This window comes from Orcinus orca, chromosome 16 (genome assembly GCF_937001465.1).
Source record: "Orcinus orca chromosome 16, mOrcOrc1.1, whole genome shotgun sequence".
NCBI lineage: Eukaryota > Metazoa > Chordata > Mammalia > Artiodactyla > Delphinidae > Orcinus > Orcinus orca.
In genome coordinates this window covers 86,288,103-86,311,938 of record NC_064574.1, presented here as the reverse complement: position 1 = coordinate 86,311,938, position 23,836 = coordinate 86,288,103, and the positions used below count along the sequence as shown (strand labels likewise).

At 62.4% G+C, this 23,836-nt stretch overlaps 1 protein-coding gene and 1 long non-coding RNA gene across 3 annotated transcripts; both read right to left on the bottom strand.

The window, feature by feature from the left end:
* Nucleotides 1–4,845: 4,845 nt before the first annotated feature.
* Nucleotides 4,846–6,991, bottom strand: GRIFIN (galectin-related inter-fiber protein). Of its 2 annotated transcripts, none has more exons than XM_049699201.1 (5): nucleotides 6,402–6,991; nucleotides 6,080–6,159; nucleotides 5,824–5,983; nucleotides 5,247–5,300; nucleotides 4,846–5,004 (listed from the first exon to the last, which is right to left on the bottom strand). In XM_049699201.1, the coding sequence occupies exons 1-5, from the start codon at nucleotides 6,585–6,587 to the stop codon at nucleotides 4,978–4,980; spliced, it is 507 nt and encodes a 168-aa protein (XP_049555158.1). In that variant the 5' UTR covers nucleotides 6,588–6,991; the 3' UTR covers nucleotides 4,846–4,977. The 2 variants fall into 2 exon arrangements, with proteins under 2 accessions (XP_049555158.1, XP_004269022.2); XM_004268974.3 differs by having other exon boundaries at nucleotides 5,134–5,300; nucleotides 6,402–6,976.
* A 10,250-nt stretch (nucleotides 6,992–17,241) lies between these two features.
* LOC125961411 (uncharacterized) lies at nucleotides 17,242–23,817 on the bottom strand. The gene is made up of 2 exons (XR_007472120.1): nucleotides 23,235–23,817; nucleotides 17,242–22,214 (listed from the first exon to the last, which is right to left on the bottom strand). It is a non-coding gene; the product is annotated as an uncharacterized LOC125961411 (long non-coding RNA).
* Nucleotides 23,818–23,836: the final 19 nt, after the last annotated feature.

The following is a 23,836-nucleotide window of genomic DNA, read 5'->3' as shown; positions in this document are numbered from 1 at the left end:
TCCGGGACGGACCCACATGCAATAGAGCCGTGGAACAAAACGTTAACTGTCGATTCCAGATAGTGCGTACTTGGGTGTTTGCCGAAAATTATTTCAGCTTTTCCATGTGTTTGAAAATTTTCACAGCAAAATGTTGGGGGGAATTAAAAATGAATACTTAAGATGGGTGCTCCAGCCTGCTCCAGCCCAGCAGGTCCCGGTCACCTGCAGCCAGGTTTCCCAAGTCCCTCCAGAGATGGTCAGTCATGTTGAGCATCTGCATAGCTATACTTTTTGTTTCACTGATGCAGCAGACCTTGCCGCATAGGGGCTGCTCCCCTCACTGCTGCAGCCAGCAACCCTGTGGGACCCTCACACTGTAGGCGAGTCCCTGCGTGGGACCTCTGGCCACAGAGGCCTGCAGGGCCCCCAGTGACAGGCAGCACCCACACCACTGGGACCTACGAGTCACTTCCCTCCTCCTGGGAGCTGCCCTGGGGGTCCAAGATTTGCCACTCAAGCTCGGCTTCTGCCCTAAGCAGAGAGGAACCGCACTAAGGGTGTCACTGTAGCCCCCTAAGCATATTGCCCTGGTGGCCCCCAGCCCTCCTGGGTCAGGCTGAGACACACTTGGAGCTCAGAGTCAGCCTCTCCCGGCAGCCCCCGCGCTTGTGGTGGCCATAAAGGAGCCGTGGCAGCCATTCCTCAGCCAGAGGCAGGAGTCAGGTGAGCCGAGGTACAGGAATTCTGGGGCGTGGTGTGGGAGGAGCCCTCAGCTGTGCCAGGCCAGGCTGGAGACGTCCACGGACCCTGGCAGGGAGCAGCTCCGGCCCGACCCTGTTCTCCTCCATGGGAGGGCCAGGGGTCACGCTGACCGCATCCTGCTGCACTTGGCAGGCCCCACCCACTATGCAGAATTGGAAACTGAGGCTCAGAGAAATTGTAATTTGCTCAAGTCCATCATTCAGCCCAGGACCAGGGCCTGGGTTCTGCAGTCAGTAGGACAGGGAGGGCCTGGCCAGACCTGATTCTCCGTGTCTCAGCATCTGGCCTCGGGCCCAGGCTCTCATTCTGCAGGAACTCAAACCTTGAGCCCAGGAATGCAGACCCCACCCTGTCCCGGCCCTGGAAGTGGGTCTCTGCAACCTGCAGCTGGGGTTGAGGCAAACCCGTGCCTGGCGCCCTCTGCTGGTCTGTGTGTTCCTCACGGGGTGGAGAGGCCTTAAGAATGTGCAGAGGGAGGGCAGGAAGGCAGCTCCCCGCCCAAGGTGACCTGTAACCCCGTCCTGACGGGACGACACAGGGCAAAAGTGTTGAACTAGTCACCCCCAGGGCAGCTCGGAGGTTGATACCTTGTTTAGTATACATAGTGGCCAGTATTTAGAAACAGAGGTTATCGGACAGCAACTTAACTTCAGGTTTTTTTTAAATCAGAATATCTGCCCACTCCGGACCCACGTTTTCCTATGCGTAATTGGAAGGAGCTGAACACAATGGGGTAAGTCCTTTCCCATTAGCCACAGGCCCCACCAGTCCCTATTGCCCTATCTGCCTCATTTAGTCACGTGGCCCCATGGGCATTTGAACTCTCTCCTTGACCATCAGAGAGCCTGGCTCCTTTGGCCAGTCAGTGGTGTTGGAAGCCTGTAGACCTAACTCTCCAAGGCCCAAGCCTTCTCACCAAGGCAGCTGTGACTCCTCAGACAGGCCCAGCCCAGTGGATCTGCCCCTCATACACACTACCCAGAGAACTGAGGGGAGGACAGGTCCTCTGAGAGATTTTATTTGGCTTGCCAGGAGCAGGGGCTGCTTGGGTTCACCTCTTACAGGTCCTTTTGCTGGAACACAGCACCCTGATGATGTCCTTGGATCTCTGTAGGGTGTCAAGGAATGTGTGGGCTCCTTCCGAGGGGCTTCTGCCATGGCACAGGGGAGGGACGGGAATGCATGGGGGGAGGAGGAGAATTTGCTTCCAGTCAGCAGGGAAATGGGCTACTATGGTAGGTAGTGAGCTGCCTGTCCCTAGAAGGGTTCGAGCAGGGTGTGGTTCCATTAATTTAATAGATATTTATTGGTGCCTCCAGTGTGCCAGGCTCTGTTCCAGGCATGAGAAATCCAATGGTGAGCACATAGGCCGGCCAGCCCATGTCCAGGAGCTGACTGTCCGGCTGGCAAACCTGTGAGCAGGTAGATCTGTGAACCATAATTTGCTGCTTGGGAACAAATGCAACAGCGATGGAGAATAAATTCAGCCAGATGCTAGAGGTCCCTCTGCGGAGGCAGCATCTAGAAGAGAGGCCTGTGTAATGAGAAGGAGCCGGCCAGGCTGAGCGCTGGGGAAGAGCGTCCGGGGGAGGTGCCAGTGCAAAGGCCCTGGGGCAGAGACGGCTCAGTGTGTTCCAGGATTGGAAGGAGGCGGACAAACGGGGAGAGCTGGAGCCGGAGGTGCGAGGCCTTCGGGCATGGAGGGGAGGGGTTGGGTTTGTTCTCATCTCCCAAGTGTGGGGACCACCTTAAACAAGGCGGGAGCCTGCAGTAGAGGCCTTGTCGGTCCACAGCCCCTGTTGGGAGGGCCATCGCTAACTTGTTCACGGCTCTAAGTGGTTTTGTCCACGTCAATCATTCATTTATTCACTTACTTGTTCAGCAAACATTTCTAGAGCTAGATGTGCTCTGGAGCAGCTGGGGCCGGGGGGCTGGAGTGAGACCTGGTCCCCGACTTCCAGGAAAGGCAGTGTGATGAGGGCAGGAGGTAGAGGGAAGCAGAGGTCAAGGAGGGCTTCCCAGAGGAGGTGTCCTCTGAGCCGAGGGAGGAACCGATGGTTCTGTCCAAGGGGCTGTGGTGCTGAGACGGGGCACAGTTACAGATGGGCACCTCCACTGTGTGCTGAGAGCAGTGAGGTCACAGAAGGGTTACCACATGGCGCGTAGCCCCTGCAGCAGGACCTTCTGAGACCGTAGCTGCCTGCACCCCATTTCGTAGCTGGGGAGACTGAGGCTCAAGGACGCAGTGGGCCTGCGGCCCCTGAGGTCTGATTTGCCCCCAGAAGGGCTGAGTCGAAGCTGACTCAGCTCGGGGCCAACGTCGAGGGACGGGGTGTGTGTGTGTGTGTGTGTGTGCGCGCTTGAAGCCTGTCAGATATTTGAGCTCCATCCCTCATCTGCTGAGCGACCCTAGGCAAGTCACTTACCCTCTCTAAGCCTGCTTCACATCTGTAAAAGGAGCGTGGCTCTCCATACCTGGCCAAGTGCTTGGGAGATGGTGCTGACCTGGCCCTCGGGTGGAGCCCGGCAAAATTCGGAGTCAGTGTGTCTGCCTCTGAGCCCAGGCTGTCCGCAGGCTCAGCAGCAGCCGCCCCAAACTGAAGAGGATAAAACCTGGCGTGTTCTGTCCTTCCCCCGCTCCCACCTTGCATTGCTATTGGGGAGGCAGAGTTTCACCAGGAGGGGAGCCTTTTGTCTGCAGGGAGACCGGGCCCAGAGAGGGTGAGTAGCCAGCTCAGGTCGCAAAGCAGGGGGCCTGCACCACGAGCGGGGAAGCCCCATCGGTGGGCTTGGCGTCCCCAGGGGCAGGAGAAGCCTCGCCCCTTCTCTGCCAACCCAGTCTTTCCCAGGGCCTGGTTGGCTACCCATCCACCAGCCCACCAGCCCCCAGCCCCTCCCGGCTGACACAAAAGGCCAGGCCTCCTGCAGGAGGGGGCGGGAAGGGGCTCCTGGGCCAGCTGGGCCACGGACACAGACAGGGAAGTGAGCGGAGACAGGAAGGAAGCTGCACTGCTGGAGTCTGGGGCCGCCATTGTCTCACCTGGGGGCGGGGGCACCGCCGTCTCCCCTCTGCCCTGCTCAGCTGCCGCCCACCCTGGATGGTTCCTCAGCTCCAGAGGGCACTGGGTCGCTGGGCCCTCCCCTCCGTGGGCCCCACCCTGCTGCTGACTTCTTCCCCGACCCAGCCTCAGTTTCCCCAGCTGTAAAGCTTAGAGGGCAAGATGCTTGGGGCAGATGTGTGTCCTGTCAGGAATCCCACGGCAGGTGATGTCATGACGAGTGCCAGCCACTTCTCTAGCGCTTCTCCTGAATCAGCTCCTGGAGCCTCACCGTTCCCGATGACTTGAGGGCTCTCTTCGTGCCCAGAAGTTCAGGAACTTGGCCAAGGTCGCACATCGGGGCAGCAGAGCTGCAACTCAGACGGAGACAGCCGGTTCTACACCCCACCCTTCTGTCTGTGATACCACTGACCTGCGACTTTTCTTTTAATAATAATTCACTTGCAAATAATTCACTTGCAAAGGGTGAACACCGCTAAGCCTCATCCTAAACTGTGACATCACCATTTTAATTGAGATGGACAGAGAGATGGTTGGGTGAGCTGGGCTCGGAAGCCAGGGGCCGGGGGACTCGCAGCTGTGCTCACTGGCCAGGGCTCCCTCCCCCCACCACACGTACAGAAGTGGGCAGGGACAGGAATTGCAGGAGGGACCCTTCCGTGTACCCTAGGGGAAGTAGGGCAAAGAGGAATCTTTGGGACCTCTCAGTAGACTGCCCTGGGCTGGGGGCTGAGGGCGGAGCTGGAGGGTGTGAGTGTCCTGGGTGAAGACCGGCTGGGACCTTCTGGCCTATGGCCAGGAGCCCTCCCCTCCTTGGATCTCATCACCACTCCCCACCTCCAGATAGGGGCCTCCCCACAAGCCTGTCCCAGCACCCCCCCAGACCCTCAGTGTCCTGGGGGTGAGGTAAGGGGCTGGACCACCACCAGGACGTAGGTCTCAGGGACCCCTGACCCCTAGCCCTGGGGAGGGTGTCCAGGGCTGCTTCGAATGGCCCCACCCCACCCCAGCCCATCCCCCTCTCCAAGTAGCCAAGCTCCTGCAGCCTGCTTAAATTTTATTGAAGGTGGAGCTGGAGTGGGGGGCCAGAACCACAGGGCCCTCCCCACAGCTTCCCCAGCGTGGGTTTCACTGGGCGTGGGACGGCCAATGGCCAAGGCTCGATCCTGGGACTTCAGACACAGCTCAGTAGCCCACGTCCCTGCAAGCATCCAGGACAGCCGCCTCAGCTCCAGCCCCACCAGATGGGGACAGGGCAAGCCCACAGCCCCCCCCCAGGCAAATGGGGCCCCGGGATAAAGATGCTCTGGGGGCGGGGCGGGAACATTACCCCCAGCTCAGGCCTCTCCTGGCCAGCTCCACCTGGGCCAGGCGGTGGTCACTCAGCACCTGCACCCGGGTGATGGCGGCCAGTGGCCTGTGGCGGTGGGAGAACTGCAGCACCTTGTGCTCCTGGGCGTGGACATGGAAGTGTTCCGCATCCGAGCTGACCTCCATCTGTGGGCGGGAGGCCAGTGACCCACGCACGGCCCACTGGGCCTGCGACCTGCTCCTGCACTGAGCTCCAAGAGCTCTGAGTCCAGGAGGCATAGCCGGGGGGCCCAGTGTTCCCTGAGCATGTGGAACGGCCGTCATGCAGGCCCGCCCCGTGGGAGTTCTGAACCCCCAGCTAGGAGTCCCTCCCTCTCTCCTCAGAGGGGTAGCTGGCGGCCAGGGGGTGGGCACCCTGTTGCACCCCCCAGACCCAGCAGTGAGACTCCAGCACTGGCCCTTTTACCCGTAAGCATCTCTAATAAGCCCCCTCCCCCAGGGGCTCCCAGTGGGGACAGCAGTGCTGCTGGAAGCCAGGGATACAGGGAGCCCTAGATGCTACACAGCATCCTTCCCACAAAGCAGCAGGTGGCCCTGATGTGTCCACAGGCACCCCAACCCCCGCCTCCCTGCCCCTCCCCCTAGGGCCTCGCCCACCCCACCCCATGGGTTCCCCTGCCTCCCAAGGGCCTCGCCCCACTCCCGTCACCTCAAAGGGCTCCCCGAGCACCAGCGGGAAGACATTGGACACCTCCTCCTGGCCCCAGTGGCCGCCCTGGAAGGTGTTGGCCACGATGGTGGCACTGGAGAACCGGGGCTTGATGTGGAAGACGATGTCCCCTGTCTCAGACAGGAAGTTGATCTCAAACCTGGGGGCATCATGAGGTTCGTGAGAGCAGCGAACGGCTGGGCAGTCACCCACCCAAGGCCAAGGAGGGGACCCTGGGGAGGGCGATGTCCCTTACTTGTCCTCTCCAGAGTCAGAGTGTCCCTGGACTAGCAGGTTCCAGCCCGGGGCCAGGCCCCCTGCATAGAAGGCTTCAAACTGCAGGCAGAAGAGGGGACAGAGGGCCCTGTGTCTGTGACATCCTCCCCCTCCGGTACTCCACTTGTCCAGGCGTCCCCCAAAGTGCACGCACTTTGCCCAGACCCTGGCCCTCTGAGCAGCATTCCCTCTCAGCCTGGGGTTCTCGTGGGAGGGCAGCTCTGTGGGGGAGGAGCACAGCTGACTGGGGGACCCTCCCCGCTGGCCCTGCTCCCTTCTCCCCAAGTCCAGGTCTCACCCACCTGCAGTGTCATCTCTCCAGCTTCTGCTGGGAGCAGCAAGAGCCTGGGGATATAGGCGGGCCGGGCTGGGCGGGGGCTCGGGAGCCGCACCCCAAGGGTGGCTGATGAGGTCACTGTGCCTTTCCCTGCCCCCACCTCTCCCTCCGTCCTCAGCCTCTCGCCCTCCCCCACCAGCAGGTCCTCCATTCAAGCTCCAGGGACAGGGCGGCCCCTCCCCACCCCCATTGCCTCGGGGCCTGTCTGCCTCTCGAAGTTCACCTCGCTTCTTAGGATCCTTCAGGCACCTGGGAAAGCAGCTTCTCCCCCATTTTTGCGGGAAGGGCGTGGTTGAGGCAGCCCCCCACCCCGCCTCCAGGATCTCAGGGACCCACACCCTCCCCTGTGGTCAAGCGAGGAGGGGCTGGGGGGACGCCGTCAGACCACCTGGTGCCTCCGGCCTGTGCCCCCGGCCCAGCGCAGCCCCGCCCCCCCTGCTGCCCTGCTCCAGAGGCTCAGCTGGCCCCACGGGGCAGAGCTGGGATTAGGCTGGGCCGCTGCGGTCAGCACATTCCAGGACGCTGGCGGGTGGACAAGATGGGGGAGGGCCTTTCCCACAGCCCCTCTCCTCTCCTGGCCTGGCTCCTGGGCCCCGGCGCGGGGGAGGGGGCCAGGCTGGGGCCCTCGGGGAGCGTGTAGCCGAGACAGGCAGAGTCTCCCCAGGCTTTGGGGGCAGCCATGGGGGCCTCTTGGCTGGACTGTCCGGGGGGCCGACCCAGAGAGGAGCCAGGGCAGGCTCAGGGAGCACCGGGGCTGCTGTGCGCGGCGAGCGTGTACGGTGAGCAGGTGGGTGAGTGTGTAAGGGTGCAGGTGACGGGGGTGGGGGGGGGGCGCGGGGGTGGTGAGCGTGGGACCGGGCAGCTGGGGAAACGCAGCGTGTGCGACAGTGCGCCCACGGCGGTGGGAGGTGTCACATCCGAGGTAAGCGCGTGCGCCGCAGGTGCCACTGCTGTTTCCCTGCCCAGCGAGCCTCGGCGGGGTGGGCATGCATCTGGCCCCCCGGGGCCTGAGGGGTGCTCGGCCAGGATTGCCAGGCCTGCGTAACCCCACCACTCCCCTCGGGCCATTCTTCCCTCCAGCCCCTGGTGAGTCCCGCCTGGCCTCTCCACCTGTGCTGGTGACAGGCGTGCGCCTGTCATTTTTGATGAGGGGGGTGATGCGAAGGCCAAGGCCGGGAAGGGCAGTTTCGGCCTCCCTGACAGGCACGGGACAGGGCTGGCCGGGCCTGCAGGGGGCAGCCCTGGGCAGCGGAGGCGAGGCTGCCTACTATGGCTTCCTGCCTCCGACACCAGCCTGCCTGTATGCACATCCCTGTCCCAACCCAGCGTGGCCGTCCTGGGGACTGAAGGCTGCAGACCCCTCCCCCGTGCCTCCCCCCAGCGATCACAGAGAGGGGAGCCCCTGCCACAGTGGCCCAGCAGGAGGGTGAGGCCCCTTGCTGCCTCTGCACATCCCTGTACCGTCTCCTGTCCAGCTGCCAGGTGGAGACGTGGATCCTGGACTCTGGGTACAGCAGTAGCCGGTGCCCAGGGCCCAGTGAGGGGCAGAGCACACGGTCAGGGGAGCAGAATGGGCTGCCAGCTGGCTGGGCGACCTGGAGCTAGTAGCCTCTGGGCCGCAGTCGTCCCAGCTGCACGCGACAGTTCTGTTCCCCGTGCCTGTCTCCTGGGCAGGGGAGGGTGGCCTGGGGTGGCCACGGCCCTGGCTGGACGCAGCAACCTGGGCTGTGGTCGCCTGGCTTTGAGGTCAGCAGGGGTTCTGGCGGAGACTCCTTGGGAGTCAGTGGCCTGCAGCCCTAGCTGGGCATCGGGGGCGGGCCCTGGCCTGGGGGGAAGAGCCTGCGGACCCCTGATTTGGGCAGGCCTGTCCCGCTCTAAGCCTCAGCCTCCCAATCAATGGGGGACAATGGGGGCTGTGTTGAGGTAGCCCACTGGGCCGAGCCTGCCTGTTCACTCCAGCCTGGAGACCTCAGAAAGCCCAACTGGGAGGATGCAGCTCTGGGCCTCCGCCCACCCCGTGACACCTGTGCCTGGCATGAGCCTACGCCTGGCCAGGGCTGTGGTCTCACCACCCCCTGGCTGTGGTTTTGGAACCTCTCCTATGTGGGGTGGGAGCCAGGAGCACCCGAAGCTCTCAGCAGTGGGGACGGCCAAGGGCCCAGAAGCCCCCAGCGGGGCTGGGGGGATGGAGAGAGGGACACCTAGGCCGCACGTGGCTGGCCCAGCCCTGCAGGCACGCCCCAGCCAGTCCTCAGGGGCCCCTGCGGCGGGGGCAGTGGGCAGTGCCCCAACCTGGAATTGTGCTATGGCTTGGGGCCTGGGAGCAAACAGTCCTGCCCAGCCAGACGATGCCCCTCTTCCTCCCGGATGTGCGATTTTGCCCTGGACTGTTGGTTTCCATAGGCTCCGGAGGAGGTAGCAGGGTCTCCACCCAGCTCCACAGAGGATCTTCACCAGGATGGCGGCCTGGGCTCAGAGGCCCGCCCTCAGCCCTGGGGCCACCATCGCCAGGTGGCGCCAGGCATGGGGCTGGTGCTCAGAGATACCCAGAAGAGAAATCCTGCCCCATGGCATAGTGATAACCTCCGTCTACCCGGAGCTCACGCTGCTAGGCACTCAGCTAAGCTCTTTACGGGCAGCATCACGTGTCCTGCACCGGATATAAGGGCACAGAGAAGTTAAGCAACTTGCCCAAGGTCACACAGCTAGGGAGTGACAAAGCCAGATTTTGAACCCAGCAGTCTGCCCCTGGATGTGAAGCCCTTCACCAGACCAGGATGGGAGGTTATCAGGGTCGGCTTCCTGGAGGAGGAGGCAGCTAAAGCGGGTCTTAGAGAATAAGAATTAGAAGGTGGTAGGGAAGAGTGAGAGCAGAGCACCGGGAGGCAGGGCTGTGTAGGAGTCCTGTCAACGCCAGGCAGGGTCTGACACACCTCGGTGCCCCACAGACCTCGGGCACAAGTCCCCCGGGACACTTTGACGAGGACTGCCTCATCTTTTGGGGAGGCCAGCACAGCTTTCATGGGCTTCGTGGAGTCAGGCGTCATTGCGCCGACTTGCGCAATGAGGAAACAGACAGGGGACACCTCCCCAGAGCCCCATGGCAAAGGGTGGCAGCATCAGGACGCGAGGGCTGCCTCCGGACTCCCAGCCCCATGCTCTTTCCAGCCCCCATCCTCTCTTGTGAGCAACAAGCCTGGCCCACCAATGACCGATTCCGGGTCTGGGGGGGGTCTCAGGCCGGGCCAGGCTGCCCTAGGAGCCCTCTTCAGATTCCAAGACCCTCCCAGGACCGGCCCCCGCCCCGTCCCCAGCCCAGGTCTGGAACCACTTGCTGACAGGTCAGCATGGAGATTCCCAGCCCCCACTTGGCAGGGAGGCACCAGCAGCTTCCAGGCAGGGGCCACACCTGGCCCGGGACACGCAGCTTCGGGCCAGCTCTCCCCCTGGATGGGCGCTTGGTGGCCTTTGTGCTTAGTGGCTCCCTTCTTCTCCCCCCTGCTGGGGCCACGGCGTGAGTGTGCCCTCTGGGTCAACAGGGAGAGTGAGGGCAGTTTGAAAACACCGTCCCACACAGGTGGGGAAACCGAGGCCCAGGAGGCGAGGGCTCGCTGAGAGGCAGCCTAGGCGGCAGCAGGGCCCTAAGCTCTGGCCTCTGCTGCCCCTTTGAGGCCCCTCGTAGGACCTTGGCTGTAAGGCCTGTTAAAGGCTGGAGCTGCCAGGGCTGCTTCTGGGAGAGGGCAGCAAGGTCCCGCACTCCTGTTGCTCCCTCCCCTGTCCCCTCTGAATCCTCTAACAGCTTCCCAGCCACCACCTGTCCCCAGTCCCGTTCTCTCAAAGCTTAGTCGAGTCGCTCATAAAAGCTTCCTGGGTCTCTCCCTCCTCTGAATTGCACTCGCTCACTCAGGACAGAAGTCATTTTCAATCCAAGCCATTCACTGAGGCCCTACTGCGTGCCAGGAGCTGCCTCGGACCCTCAGAGATCTATAGGGAAGGAGGCAGGTCTGAGCCTGATCCACGCGGGCACCTCCTCTCCCACCTCCTCCCTGCCTGCCGGTGCCCACGCAGGTCCTGGCACACAGTAGGTGCTCAAGAAAATGCCATGACCATGCGACTTGGGGCAGACAGAGGCCCCAGGCTCAGGGAAGGGAGATATGAGAAAGACCAAGGGAACTCAGCTCATCCTGGCCACGATTGCTATCACTTATCAGCTGAGCCCCTACTATGTGCTCAGTGCTGTGCCAGGTGTTTGTCGTGAATCCGTCTGCTGGGTGGGTTACCATCTGCACATCACAACCAGCTGCCCGTTCAGTTACTGAGCTAATGTTAGCTGAATCCTGCTCTCTGCCAGGCCCTGTGCTATGGGTCACAAGACAGACAGACAGACAAACAGTCTTTGCCCTCATGGAGCTTCCAGTGTCTGAGGAAGGGAGCGAACATTAAATGACAAATCCAACATCACGTTATTGAGTTATTATTACGATAAAAGCTCTGAAGGGAAAATATGGGGAGTGATGATCGTGTACAGGGGGCACTTGTATATGATATGAGCTGGTCAGGGGAGACTTCCTGGAGGAGGTGACATTGGAGCTGAGCCCAGAAGAGAAGGAACTAGCCAGAAGAAGGGGTGGGGGGAAGAGTGTTGCTGGCAAAGGCAACAGCATGTGCTAAGGCCCTGGGGAGGGAGAGGCCAGGATGGGGAAGACAACTCCCCAGCCGACCTCTGAGGCCTGGCTGAAGTCCAGCCCTTCCTGGCCTTCCCTGCCAGGCACCACCATCCCCTCCCTAATTTGGCCCGGCATTGTCCCTGGCCATTGTCCTCGTCTTATTCTTTCTGCCCCCACATCTCTTATCATCCAGAGAATCTGCTCACTTGGGGACACACGGGGGCTGATAAGGTTTCACTGGAGACAGTGCTAAGCAGGTGCTGCGAGATCTGACGCCGCCCCTCTCCCGGGCAGGGGGCGCCGGTGGCAGCGCGAAGGACCCTTGGCGTCGGCCTGGCCTTCCTCCTGCGCAGACCCCGCAGGGCCCACCTCTTGGGGCTGCCCCTCCTGCTCTACACCTTTCCCTCCACGCCCCTGCAAAGCAGAGCAGGCCCACCTGCCCCTGACAGGCGGAGCACCCTTGCCCCTCCCTGGGCTGCAGTTTCTCCATCTGAGGTCGCCAAGTGGGGCAATGAGCACAGCCTGTGAGCTCAGCTGGGGACAGAAGCAAAGCCGGACTTGGCCCAAAGGAGGGACGTGGAGATGGGGCTCTGGGTGGGCCGGGCCACGGAGCCGCCACGCAGGTGGGGGTAAGGCTGGTGTTTCTCCAGACAGAGGCAGGAGCCCCGAGGGAGTGCAGAACCCACCCCGGGGCCAGGCCTTAGCTCCGGCTGGGCAGGGGGAGTGCTCCACCCCCATTCCACTTTACCAGGCATTTTATAGGGCGGCAACCAAGGCTCATGGGGAGTTCGAGCTGGCCCAGGTCCACGCAGCCAGTCGCTGGTGGAGCTGCCGTTCTTAGTCACAACCCTGCAGAAGTGGGGCCAGGGTTTAGGGGGTAGGATAGAGGCCCCCCAGCTTCCCTCTGTCATTTCCCAGCTCCCACAGCTACGCTCCTTGCCTCAGCATGTGTTAGCAAGAGCCCCTCCCTTTGCAGTCCTCCAAGTGAGTTCATGTCTCATAGCCCTGCTGGGTGAGGGCTTCCCTTCCCACTTTACAGATGGAGAGACCGAGGCCACTGTGGGCAGCGGGACCACCAGTTTCCCTGGTGAGGCGTTGCTGTGAACGACCCTCGAGGGGTCACTCGGAGCCCTTCAAAAGGATGTGCTTGAGAGACTCCAAAAGCCCTTGGTGGTGCTGCTCTGGGGGGGATGGGGGAGAGGGCTCCCTAATGGCCCTGGTGGGTTGGGACCTGGGTGGACTGTGGGACTTCTTGGGCCTTGGGCCAGTACCAGCCATGAGTTATCCCATGGTGGCAGCCATCATGGAGGAAGCTCAACTAGCCCAGACACACCTATCAGAAAGGGGGCCACTGGCCGGGCACAACAGCCAATGAGAGGGGCTGGGGGCCAGCCGGGCTCGTCAGGGCAGGGTGGAGCAGCCCGACTGACATCTGGCCTGGAGGGGAGACTGTAAGTCTTCCTCCAGACGGGCTCTGTGCTCCGGCAGCCTCCAGGGAAGCATCCTGCCCCAGGTTTATAAACACATGCAGCAGCAGCCTGGATTTGAGGACGGAGGGGCTGGGAATCCTATTAGATGAGACGGTGGCTGGGGGATCCTAGAGCTGGCCTGAAGATGGGGCTGCCAGAGCCTCGAGGACCCAGAGAGCCCCGCCCCCAGCACCGGGCCAGACGTGGGGACACAGGACAGCAGGCGTGGGTTCAGGCCCCACTCTGTAGAGAGTGGACCTCCATGTGCTGCTCTGTGACCTGGGGCCACGACCCCTCCCCGGTGAGGGGTGAGGTAAGGGGAGGGGAACCTGACCCAGGCAGCCCTCCATCACTTGCTCCCAAACATTTACAGAGCGCCTGCTGCGTGGAGTTGTGGGGAGAACGACAGAACATGCATTGCGGTGGGAGAGACAGATGATAAACAGCTCAACAAATATTACACGTGGAATATTCTAGATGGTGAGTTGTGCTAGGAAGAAAGTAAAATAGGACAGTAGCATTAAAAAAAAAACTGTACCATCCAGTTCAATAGCCCCTGACTGCACTTCGATGTTGAGCACTTGAGATGTGAGTGTAAAAAAAACACTAGATTGGGAGTTCCCTGGTGGTCTAGTGGTTAGGATTCCGGGCTTTCACTGCCATGGCCTGGGTTCAGTCCCTGGTTGGGGAACAGAGATCCGGCAAGCCGTGCAGCACGGCCAAAAACATCCAGAAAACAAAAAACCCCACTAGACTTACAAGACTTAGTGCAGAGAAATGATGTAAAGTATCTCATTAATAATCTCATACTGATCACTTGTTAAATGATACTATCTTGGATATACTGGGTTAAATGTACAAGGTATTATTAAAATTAATTCTGCCTGTTTTAAAAACTTTTTTAACGTGGCCACTAGAAAATTTTTTTTTTTTTTTTTTTGGCTGTATGAGGGCCTCTCACTGTTGTGGCCTCTCCCGTTGCGGAGCACAGGCTCCGGACGTGCAGGCTCAGCGGCCATGGCTCACGGGCCCAGCCGCTCCGCGGCATGTGGGATCCTCCCAGACCGGGGTACGAACCCGTGTCCCCTGCATCGGCAGGCGGACTCCCAACCACTACGCCACCAGGGAAGCCCTAGAAAAATTTTAAGTTGCATCTGTGCCTGCATTCTGCTTCTCTGGGATGGCGCAAGCTGAGATGGTGGGAGGGGAGGGGTGGGGGCTATTTCAGCTGGAGCAGGAAGGAAGCTCTCAGGGGAGGTGACCACTGCCTTGAGACCTCATGCTGAGAAAGACCCAGCCTGGGAGACCCGGAAAGAATGCCCCAGGCAGAGGGAACTGTAGGTGCAAAGGCCCTGAGGTCAGAGCAGCAAGGGGGCTGGCGTGGCCAGGGTGTCGGGGGCTGGGGCGGTGTGAGGTGACATTGTGGAGATGAGCTGAGGCTACACCTGTGAGAGGGACAGGCTGGGGCTGGACCACGTGAGGAACCTCCGGCGTCCCCCTAAATGCTGGGGGCAGCAGCGTGGGGAATGAGCTGGTCTGGGTCTGCCCCCTCCCTAGAATCCTCCTGGGGCAGCTCTGGCCCAGCACAGCCAGGGAGCCCCAGCCAATGCCCCCGCCCAGGACACCGGGAGGTCAGTGTGGTCACTGTGTCCCCACACCATGCTCCCTGCAGGCCCCCCCGGGCCAGCCGCCACATGCCCCCCACCCGCTCAGGCTGACCTCCTCGAACGCTCTCGCCAAGATCATTGGGAAAGGCCCAGGGGAGCCACCAGCTCCCAAAATAACCTCCCACCAGTTCCAGGACATCTGTGGGGGGCGGAGTCCCAGAACCCCAAGCTGAGAGCCCCGTGCAGGGTGGAGGCTGGGAATGGGGACACGGGTGGGGGCCAGGGAGGGAGAGAGAGGGACAGGGAGAGAAGAGGAGATGGACAGAGACCAGTAGAGGCGCATGGAGGAACGGGGCCAGGGAAGGGGGCAGAGGCGGTGCGTGGAGCGTGGGGCACCGGCCAGCACTCGTCTCAGGCTGGGCAGCCCCCAGCCCCTTTAGAAGGGCGGGCCATGTGGGCCTCCAGAGGAGGGAGCGGCTGCACCCCTGAGATGAGGGCTGGCTGGGGGGCAGCTGAGCAGAAGGTGGATGTTGGGTGGATGAGCGGTGCCGGGAGCGGGGCCCTCACAGCCCAGCAGCCCCGTCTGACAGGTTGGGCCCCACAGGGCCTCAGAGGCTCCGAAGGAATCCTCTCTTAGGCTCTCTATTTTCCCAGGGGGAAACTGAGGCTCAGAGAGGCTGAGTATCTTGTCTGAGGACCACAGCACGCGAGAGGCAGGCGAGGACTCTTTCCCCTCTGTGTCCTTCACGTACTTGCTCCCCACTCCCCCAGCTGGCAAGCTTCCCCTGCCCTGGGTCACTCGGGGTTGGGGACTGTCCCCTGAGCAGTGTGGCCAGAACTAGCTGAACTTGTGGAATTCCCCAGCTCGAGGAGCAGCAGGGCGGGCGAGAGCCCCGGTGGGCCGGCACCTGGGGGTGGGGGAGAGACTGTGGCGGAGGGGGCTGCCCAGGGAGCCCGGCCCTCCCCGACCCAGGGCGCAGCCTGGAATTCTGGGAAGTGGGAACTGCGGGGTGGTTTCTTGACATTAAAGGGTCTTTACTGCAAGACCCCTAGCCTGGTCTGCACGGTCCATCCATCCATCCATCCATCATTCATTCAACAAACATTTAGTACATGCTCATTGTGTGGGGGGAGCCGGGCGGCCGCAGTGGGTGAGGGGAACAGTCTCGGTGGAAGACTGAGGCCAGAGCAGGTGGACCCTGAGGCCACCTGGACGCGGTGGGGGCCCGTGTGGGTGCACGGGGAAGTGGGCAGCCGTGGGCTGCTCTGGGGTCTGCAAGGTAAGGTCAGGGTCGGGACTGTGCAGGGTCTGGGGTGCCCCCAGCCCACACATCCTGGAGAGGGGTCGTGGTGTTTTCTACCCAAAACCAAGACTGTCCATTAAATGACCCCACCTCCACCCCACGCCATCAAGGTCCTGCTTGTTTTGTGATGGTGGGAATTTTGCAACGTGTTTCTTGGACTAGAAAAGAATAACCACTTGTGTGTCTAACTCCAGTGGTGCTGGAGGGCCTTCTGTGCGACGGGGAAGCCCAGCAAGGGTCAAGTTCAAGAAGGGAGTGCCTAGCAGGTCCCTGAGGGGGCAGCGGACCAGGAGAGGGGCAGATCGACCCAAGGCAGGTGCCCACCTGTCCCTCGGGCCACAGCACGATGCTCTGGAGGAGGCCAGGGTGGGCAGGACTCCGGGGCCCAGGACAGAGGCCAGGCCACCCTCAGGGGACGGGAGAGGGCGCGGGGGAATGGTGCAGAGCGGAGGGCATGGTCGGCTGATCTCCCCATTGAAATGGTGGGAGAGGCCCCTGAGAGGGGCCCCAGCTTGGGCTTAGCCACAGGAGGCCTGGGGGAGGCAGAGGGCAAGGCCGAGTGGGCGGGGAGGAAGTGGAGACCCTTGCACTCCCCTTGCCTCCTTTCACTTCCTTGGCCTCTCCCCTCCCCCGCCCCTCCCCGCGGAGACACAGGCTCGGGGCCTGGGTGCAGCACGCCAGCTCACCCCGGCCACCCGGCCACCAGGGCCCCTCCACCCCGTCCCCTCTCTGACTGCTGCTCCCACTTCCCCAGGCTGGGACGGGACACGAGATTCTTTCAAAAACATTTCCTTTGCAAAATAATCCTTCGAAATATGTTTTTGGAAATGAACTCCTGATCAGAACAGGAAGAAGTTAATTACAGCCCCTCCCCAGAGGGGCGCGGGGAAGGAAGCCTGGTGGTCAGAAACACAAGTAAGGGCCAGGTTGGCGGCTCTGACGCCCCACCCACGCGTGGCCTCAGGCCCCCTTCCCCACTACCCTGCTGGCCCCTGGCCCCCCTCCCCCCTCAGCGCACAGATGGGGAGACGGAGACCCAGAGAGGCCCAGGGGCGTGGCCAGGGTCACAGGTTCAAGGCAGAGCAGGTCAGAGCCCCCTCCCCCTGCCACCACGTGGCGTCCATGTGAGAGTGCCGGTAGGCGTGTGCATACGCGTGTCCGTGTGCCTGTGCATGTGGACAGGAAGGTGAGCCGGGGCGTGCCTCATTGAGGTGGGCTGAGGAAAGCCTGCAGGTCTGCAGTGCTGGCTTAGCTGGAGCTGGGCCTCTGCGGGCCCCACTTCCTCATGGCCCCAGGCCCCCTTTCCAGGTGCAGAGGTGCTGGACTAGGGCCACAGGAGGAAGGAGATGGGGGCTGCTTTTCCGTGCCCCTGACCTTCAACCCTGAGCACCCTCCAAACAAGGGCCATCTGGGTTCCCCTAGGACCTAGACCAGGGCCCACTATGGACTGCCTCTGGGTGTTGCTACGTTCCTCTCCGTAAGCTCTGATGCTCACGTTCTGGGTTATGTCTTACAGGTACTAGGGCTCTGGTTATCTTGGAAGTTTGGGGCGTCTAAACCCTAACCTTTGCTTAGCCATTCGGCCAGGGGTCTCACCACCCAGCCCTCAGCACCAGGGTTCATTTAAGTGTAACTCTAAGGAATGAGCCCTGGGGGCCATTCTTCCACACACCCACCTGCCCATCCATTTATCTTATGTCCTTCTGTCCATCTGTATTAGCTTCCTGTTGATGTTGTAATAAATTACAGCAAACTTAGTGGCTTAAAACAACACAATTTATCATCTTACTGTTCTGTGGGTCAGAGATGGGTCTTGCGGGTTAAAATCAAGATGTGGACAGGGCTGCGTCCCTTCTGGAGGCTCTAGGAGAGAATCAGTTTTCTGGCCTTTTCCAGTTTCCAGAGGCGGCCTGCATTCCTTGGCTGGAGGCCGTGGCCCCCGTCTTCAGAGCCAGCAGTGATGTCACTCAGCCTCTACTTCAATCTTCACAGCACCTCCGCCTCCCCTTTTCATTTATAAAACCCTGGTGACTACACTGGGTCCATCTGCGTGGCCCAGGATAATCTCTCCGCCTCAAGATTCTTCACTTATCACATCATCAAAGTCTCTTTTGCCGCGTAAGGCAACGTATTCACCGGTTTCAGGGGTTAGGACGTGGGAGTCTTTCGTGGGGGAGGCGCTATTCTACCTGCCATCTCATCCTTCCATGTATCTGAGCATCTGTTCATTCACCCATTCATCCTCCTGCCATCTACCCACCTATGCACTATCTATCCATTGGTCCAGCCAGCCAGCCAGCCCGGCATTTATCCACCTGTCCTTTCCTTCTTTCTATCCACCTATCTATCCTTTTGTCTATCTGCCGCCCCCATCCATTCATCTGATCATTCGTCCACCATCCATCTCTCCATCCCTCAGTCCTAACTTTGGTCTTTCCTTTCCATCCTGTGTCCGTCCATCCATCCATCCACTCACATGCACATCTGTCCATCTGTCTGTCCAGATGGGGCAGGATGCCAAAGGAGGGTCAGAGAATCACGGAGGATGTGGTGGGGACAAAGGGTGGGGCCCCAACCCTCCCAGACTCTGCCTGGCTCGGTTTTCCTCTTCCTCACAGCTCAGCTCCTTCCTGGAACCACCAGTTGTCACCACCACCCCCCAGATGAATGGCTTCCTCTGCCACTCACACCTGCCCAGAGTGGGGCCTCTCGAGGCCACAGCTGACCCTCCCGGTCTCTGACCCAGGCCCCAGGGAGCCGGTGGGTGTTTGCTGAGTGGATTTGGACCCGTTGTTATCAGCAGGGTGGGCGCCACCCCCTCCCATCTTCAGGCACAGCCCCGGGGGCCACAGAGGGGACCCCCTGCCTGAATGGACAGCCAGATGCAGGGATGAGCCGGTCCTCACTGCCTCCAGGCCCCGTTTCCCCTCCTGAGCTCAGCGCGGGCTGAGCCCTGGGTTCCGGGAGAGGCTGTGGGAAAGACCCCTTGCAGACCCTTCTCTGGCCTCAGGGTGTCTTGCGGGGGAGTGTTGGTCACCCCAGGGCTTGGGGAGAGGGCCCTGGACCAAGCCCAGGATGACTTGATGGGGAAAAAATGCCCCCAAGAGGAGTATCAGGCTTTGACTGCCAAGACAACCGTACTTATCACAGCCTCGTCCTCCTTATCTCCCTGCTGCGACAAGGGAGGGGGCTCCGGGCTCGCTGGGCCCTTGTCCAGGACTCCGACCCAGAGGGTGGGACCCTGGTCAACCTCACCCCGCTTTCTCTGAATCTCGTTGTCTCCGTGTCTCACTGTCTCTGTCTCTGTCTCTGTATCTTTATCTCTGACTCCCTCTGTCTCCAACCACATCCTTCCTCTGGGGGCTTCACTCTGCAACACAGCCCTGGAGTCTCACAGCCCAGGGTTCTGCCCTTGTGGCTCCCCCAACCCTGGCCTTGGAGACCTCCTCCCCAGGATGGCCTTCTAGTGGCTTCTACGGCTGACCTTGGTCTGGGCAGTGACCCCCACGCATGCTCCCCCAGGACCTGCATCCCCCCGCCCCCGCCCCGGTCTGCCTGCCCGGATGCTGAGGTGTGGCCAGCCTGGGGTCCTGGAACAGGACACCGTGTGGTCAGCCTCTCCCGGGGTCTGCAGCAGGCGCTCAGGTAGGAGCGCTGAGTGGGTGGGTGGGTGGATGGAGGGTACGTGGGCGGGTGTGTAGTAGGTGGGTGGGTGGATGTATGAGTAGTTGGCTGGGCTCAGACAGAACGGGTGATGGACAGACAGCTCATCCCGCAGCCCGGCAATGGCGGTCATCTATGCCCAGAGCCGGTCTGCTCCCGCCAGCCGGCTCAGTGCCCCAAGCTCCCCGCGTGACCTCCAGTGGCGCAGGCCAGAGAGGCTGCCGCCGGTTCCTGGCACGTGCCCTCCGGAGAAGCAGGCAGGAACGGGTGTGCCTGCCTCGTGGGCCAGGGCCCCGAGGAGGGGGGCAGGAAGGGAGGCGGGCTGTGCCGGCGGGCATCCCAGAGGCCAACCGGGAGGCAGGGCTGGGCAGGGCCAACAGCAGCTCGAGACCTCTCGGTCACCCCAGACCGCCTCCAGCCGTGCCTGGGCCCCCGGTCCTCCCAGCGGCCTCCCCCAGGGCCACCCACCCTGCTGTCCGGGACCCAGCCAGGTCTACGCCGGTCACATCCCTGGGCTGCCCTTCTCCAGGGGGACCTCCAGCAGCGTCACAGACGCAGTGGGGGAAGGAGCTGGACTCGGGGATACACAGTGTCAGGATCTGAGCCCTGACTCTGAGCCGTCTGTGTGACCCTGAGTCAGACAACGAAGCAGGGCTTCAGTGTCCTAATCTGTAGCAGGGGCCTGTGGCCGCCCTCCCTTCAAGGCAGGCAGGTCTCTTGCTCCCCCCCCGCCCCCCAGGGGTCCAGGCTCATACTGATGGGGCCTGAGAGTTCCAGCCCCCAACAGTACAAGACCTGAAGTCCCATCATTGTCACCTCTGCTCACCCCTCGGGAGAAGCACAGTCCCCTGAGGCCCCTCAGCAGGGCCCCCAGGCTAGCAGCCCTGGCGAGGCCAGAGAAGCAGTGGTTTAACGAGGAAACAGAGCAACACGGCTGTCCTGAGTCTGAGGCCAGCCCCAGGGCCGCGGCCCCAGCATCCCTGCAGCTCCCGGCGGAGCTGCGAGGTCCCCCTCCTGCTGCTGCACCTGTGAGGCTGGTGGGGCCCCGGGGCTGGGGTCCAGAAAAGGAACCAGGCTGGGGGGCAGGGCGGGGTCTGGCAGGGAGGGTGCAGGCCCCTTCTCTGTCCCCAGGCTGCTCCCTGCACAGCCCGCTGCCCACACACAGCCCTGCAGCACACCGCGCACTGAAAATACTGGTTCTGGGCGGGGGTGGGGGGGTAAACCCAGGCTGGTGGGGGGCCCTCTGCCCCCCTTTCCTCCCCCAGGCACCAGCCCTGCTCTGCCCCCGGCTCTCCTGCCCACGGCCCACAGTGTACCGTGGGCCTGCCTGGGCCTCAGTCTCCTCCTCTGGGGGGCGGGCTGGGCTCCCGCGTTTCGAAGGGCAGCCTTGCGTCCCCCCGTCGGGAGCGTCTGGTTTATGCCCCTGCCCACCGCACCCCAGTCCCATTCTCCCTGTGGCAGGAGGAGGGGAAGTGGAGGTGCGGGGGCTACTTCAGCAGCCCTGGGGGCTCCTGGCCGGAGGCGGGGCTGTGCCGCAGGCCAGGCCTCCTCTCACCCGCTCAGGCTCTGCACAGGGTGCAGGCTGCGTCCTGTCAGTCTGTCCATGCTCCTAGGCCACCAGGGCCTGGCCATCCCACCCCCACTGCAGAGAGGAGGAGCCGGGCTGGTGGGGGGAGGGGGAAGGAGGGCCAGACCTGTTAACAAGCTTCTTCCCAGCCCCCACCCGCCTTAGCTCCCCAGGCCCTTCCCAGGCGGAAAATTCAATTAGTTTCGAGCAACTGCTTTGCTGAAGAACCAGAGAAAAGGGGCAGGAGAGAAAGCGGATCCCCGGCGGCTGGTGTGTGTGTCAGGGGCATGGGGGAGGGGGGACATAGGCGGCAAACAGCCCGCTTAGGTGTTTCTGCTGAGCCTCTGTTCTGTGTGTCTCTAAGTGCGACTCTCTGTGTGATCATGGGTCCCTGGGTCCCAGCGTGCCCACGTCTGCTCCCTGCGCAAACACAGCCTTCACAGACCTCGGCACCCCGACGTGTGCCCCCCACCTCAGCCATGACTGCACACCCCCGCCCTGTGTCCACTCCAGGCTCCGGGTTCTTGAGGGAGGAGGCCTGGGGAGCGGTGCACACAGAAGGGTAAGAGGTCCCCCGCCCCCCGCAAACTGCATCCTGCTCACCTCCCGCTCACAGTGTGTGGTGTGCCCCCACTTCCGTCTCCACACTGACCTCTTGTCCTGTCCTCGGATGCTCTAGCCTCCTAACCACAGGGCCTTTGCACATACCATCCTCCCATGCCTGGCAAGCCTCCCCTGCAAGAAGCTTGCCCCAGTGTGGGTCAGTCCTTTTCACTCTCCCATCATCCCTGGCTTCACGGCAAGCAGCCAAAAGTCTCCCTCTGCGAGGGAGTGGGGAGCAGACCTGTTTGGATCTTTCTCTGTCCTGGTGCTCAGCATGGGGCCTGGCACACAGCAGGTGCTCAAGTAACATCGGCTGAGTGAATGAAGTACCAGGCCCACGCAGGAGTTTAAAAAACAGTGAGTCCTGCAGCAGACACACCCATCTCTGCTGGCGAACTCCTATGCATCCTGCTATGGCCTGGCTTCCAGGACCCCCTCCTCCAGGATGTCCAGAGCGCTCTGAGGACCAACAAGAAGGAGCATCGCATCTTAGCCCTCAGCCTGGGACCCACTATTCCTTGTCTCTGGCCCACGGTCTCCCTTTACCCACCCAGGTAGCCCTTCATGGCCGGCCTCCAACGTCACCAGAGTGCACGATGGGGGTGGGGTGGCCCCTCATCCTGGCACCCCTGGCCCCACTGTCCAGCTGGGCTTCTCCCTCCTGCCTCCCTCCTGCTCCCCACTCAGTGCCAGGGCCTCCCTGAGCCCTGCGTGGGGGGTGGAGAGGTGCCCACCTGAGCCGGGAGCACAGCGGGTAGGCATGACGTGGAGCTGCTGGGGGACCGGGTGGGGGGAGGGAGCGCTGCCCCTCTGAGCACTTCCTCGTGGGGACCCCTAGTACTGCCAGGGGAGGGGTCCCTGCCGCAGGTCCGCGGTGGGGTGCGGGCCCCAGGGCCTGCTAGGGAACAAGGGAGGTTTGGGAAGGCAGATGTGGGGAGGGGCCCGTGTGGAGGAATGTGGGCTGGCCCCTCCTGGTTCCCCCGAGGAGGGACAGAGGCAGATGGCAGCTGGGGGCCTGAGAAAGGAGGGGGAGGCCCGGCCAGCCCGGCCTGAGTCTCTGATGGGCGCCTACGGCCCCTCCTTGGGATCTATGGGGGACGCAGCCTTCTCAAGTTCCCGGCCCCCCACCCTTTGCCAGCTGTGTGCAGCTGGGGCCTCGCCCAGAGAAAGCCAACGCCGGTGGGGGGGCGGGGGACCCAGGGCTGCACACGGGCTTCCCCACCAGGGCCTCAGGCCATTTGTGACCTACTGTGTCTGTCATCAGCAAAAGGGGTGACCTGTGAGCCAAGCCCAGGGCTAGGCAGGGCTGAGGCTTGCGTACAGCGGAGCAAGGCCCTGAGCCTCAGTTTCCCCGCGATTGTACCTCCAGCTCCTTTCCCCCCGAGGGCACCTCACCACCTCCTGAGGAGACAGGGCGAAGCCCTCGACCCTCTCCCCATGCTGGGATGCGGGGCGAGGCTTGGGACACACCCAGTGCCGGGAAGCGAGCTTTGCCTGCAGGGGCCAATGCAGAGAGCCGGCCTTCTCCTGAGCCCCGCCCTCAGGCTCCCCACACCCCCAGTGCCCTTGCCCACCACCAGCCCACTTTGCAGACAGGGAGACTGAGGCCTCAAGGCGCCCGCTGCCCAGAGCCACCCTGCCCCAGCGCCCTGGGTCCTGCCCAGAGCTTGGAGGGAGGGGGCCGAGAGGGGAGGGGCTGCCACATGCCTGTACTCCCCCCGTCAACAGGGGCTTAGACACCTGTCCAGCCCCCCACCCCGCTCCGCGGGGGCCGCCCCAGCATTTCTGCACATCTCCACGTGCAAGGGGCTTTCCCCGCTCAGTGAGTGGGGGGAGGGCGGTTTCTCCACCACCACCACCACCACCACCACCACCACCGCGCCCGACATGGTTCCCGCCAGATTTCCTCCAGTCTGACCTCACAGACGGTCTCCGCGCTGCTGAGGGCCGTCCTGGGAACGGGCTGGGTGCCGTGGCAGGTCACTCGAGTGCATTTTCGGGACTGGCTCAGGGCTGGAGATGCCCCGGTGTTCAGAGCCGGCAGCCTGGGGTAGGGTGTGGGAGAGGCTGGGAGATAGAGGACAGAGCCCTGCCGAGGGGCCAGGGCAGGGGGTGCCCCAGGGGAAAGGGCCAGGGTGACGGGAGGGCACAGTGCTCCCAGTGGCCAAGGCCAGCCCTGAGACGGCCTCCCAGTGAGGGGACAGGTCACTTCTGAGCTGGAGACAGAGCTGAGACGAGGGCAGGCGGCCACGGCCCACACCTGTCCCCACTGCTCCGTCCGGTGTCCCCTCCAGCCCTGAAGTCTGCGGCTCAGGCCAGCACCTCAGACCACGTGGTCCTCTCTGACTCCCGTCAGCCAAGGCCCAGCAGACCCTGTCCAGTGGGTGTCTGGCCAGGGAACTCTTAGCCCGCCCAGGCCCGGGCGTTCCTGCCAGGACTGTGCACACGGCAGGGCTCAGCTGTGGAGGAAGCAGGGCAGGAAGGTGGGAGCTCATCCTCGCGCTGGCCCAGCACCTGCCC

What these genes read in the sequence shown, in the direction of transcription:
- GRIFIN (XM_004268974.3), bottom strand. Translation starts at nt 6,587, where the DNA reads ATGGAGGACCTGCTGGTGGGGGAGGGCGAGAGGCTGAGGACGGAGGGA. An exon ending in CTGGAGAGATGACACTGCAG is followed by an intron (nt 6,160 to 6,401) that starts GTGGGTGAGACC and finishes TTCTGCCTGCAG; the next exon opens with TTTGAAGCCTTCTATGCAGG. An exon ending in TCTGACTCTGGAGAGGACAA is followed by an intron (nt 5,984 to 6,079) that starts GTAAGGGACATC and finishes TGATGCCCCCAG; the next exon opens with GTTTGAGATCAACTTCCTGT.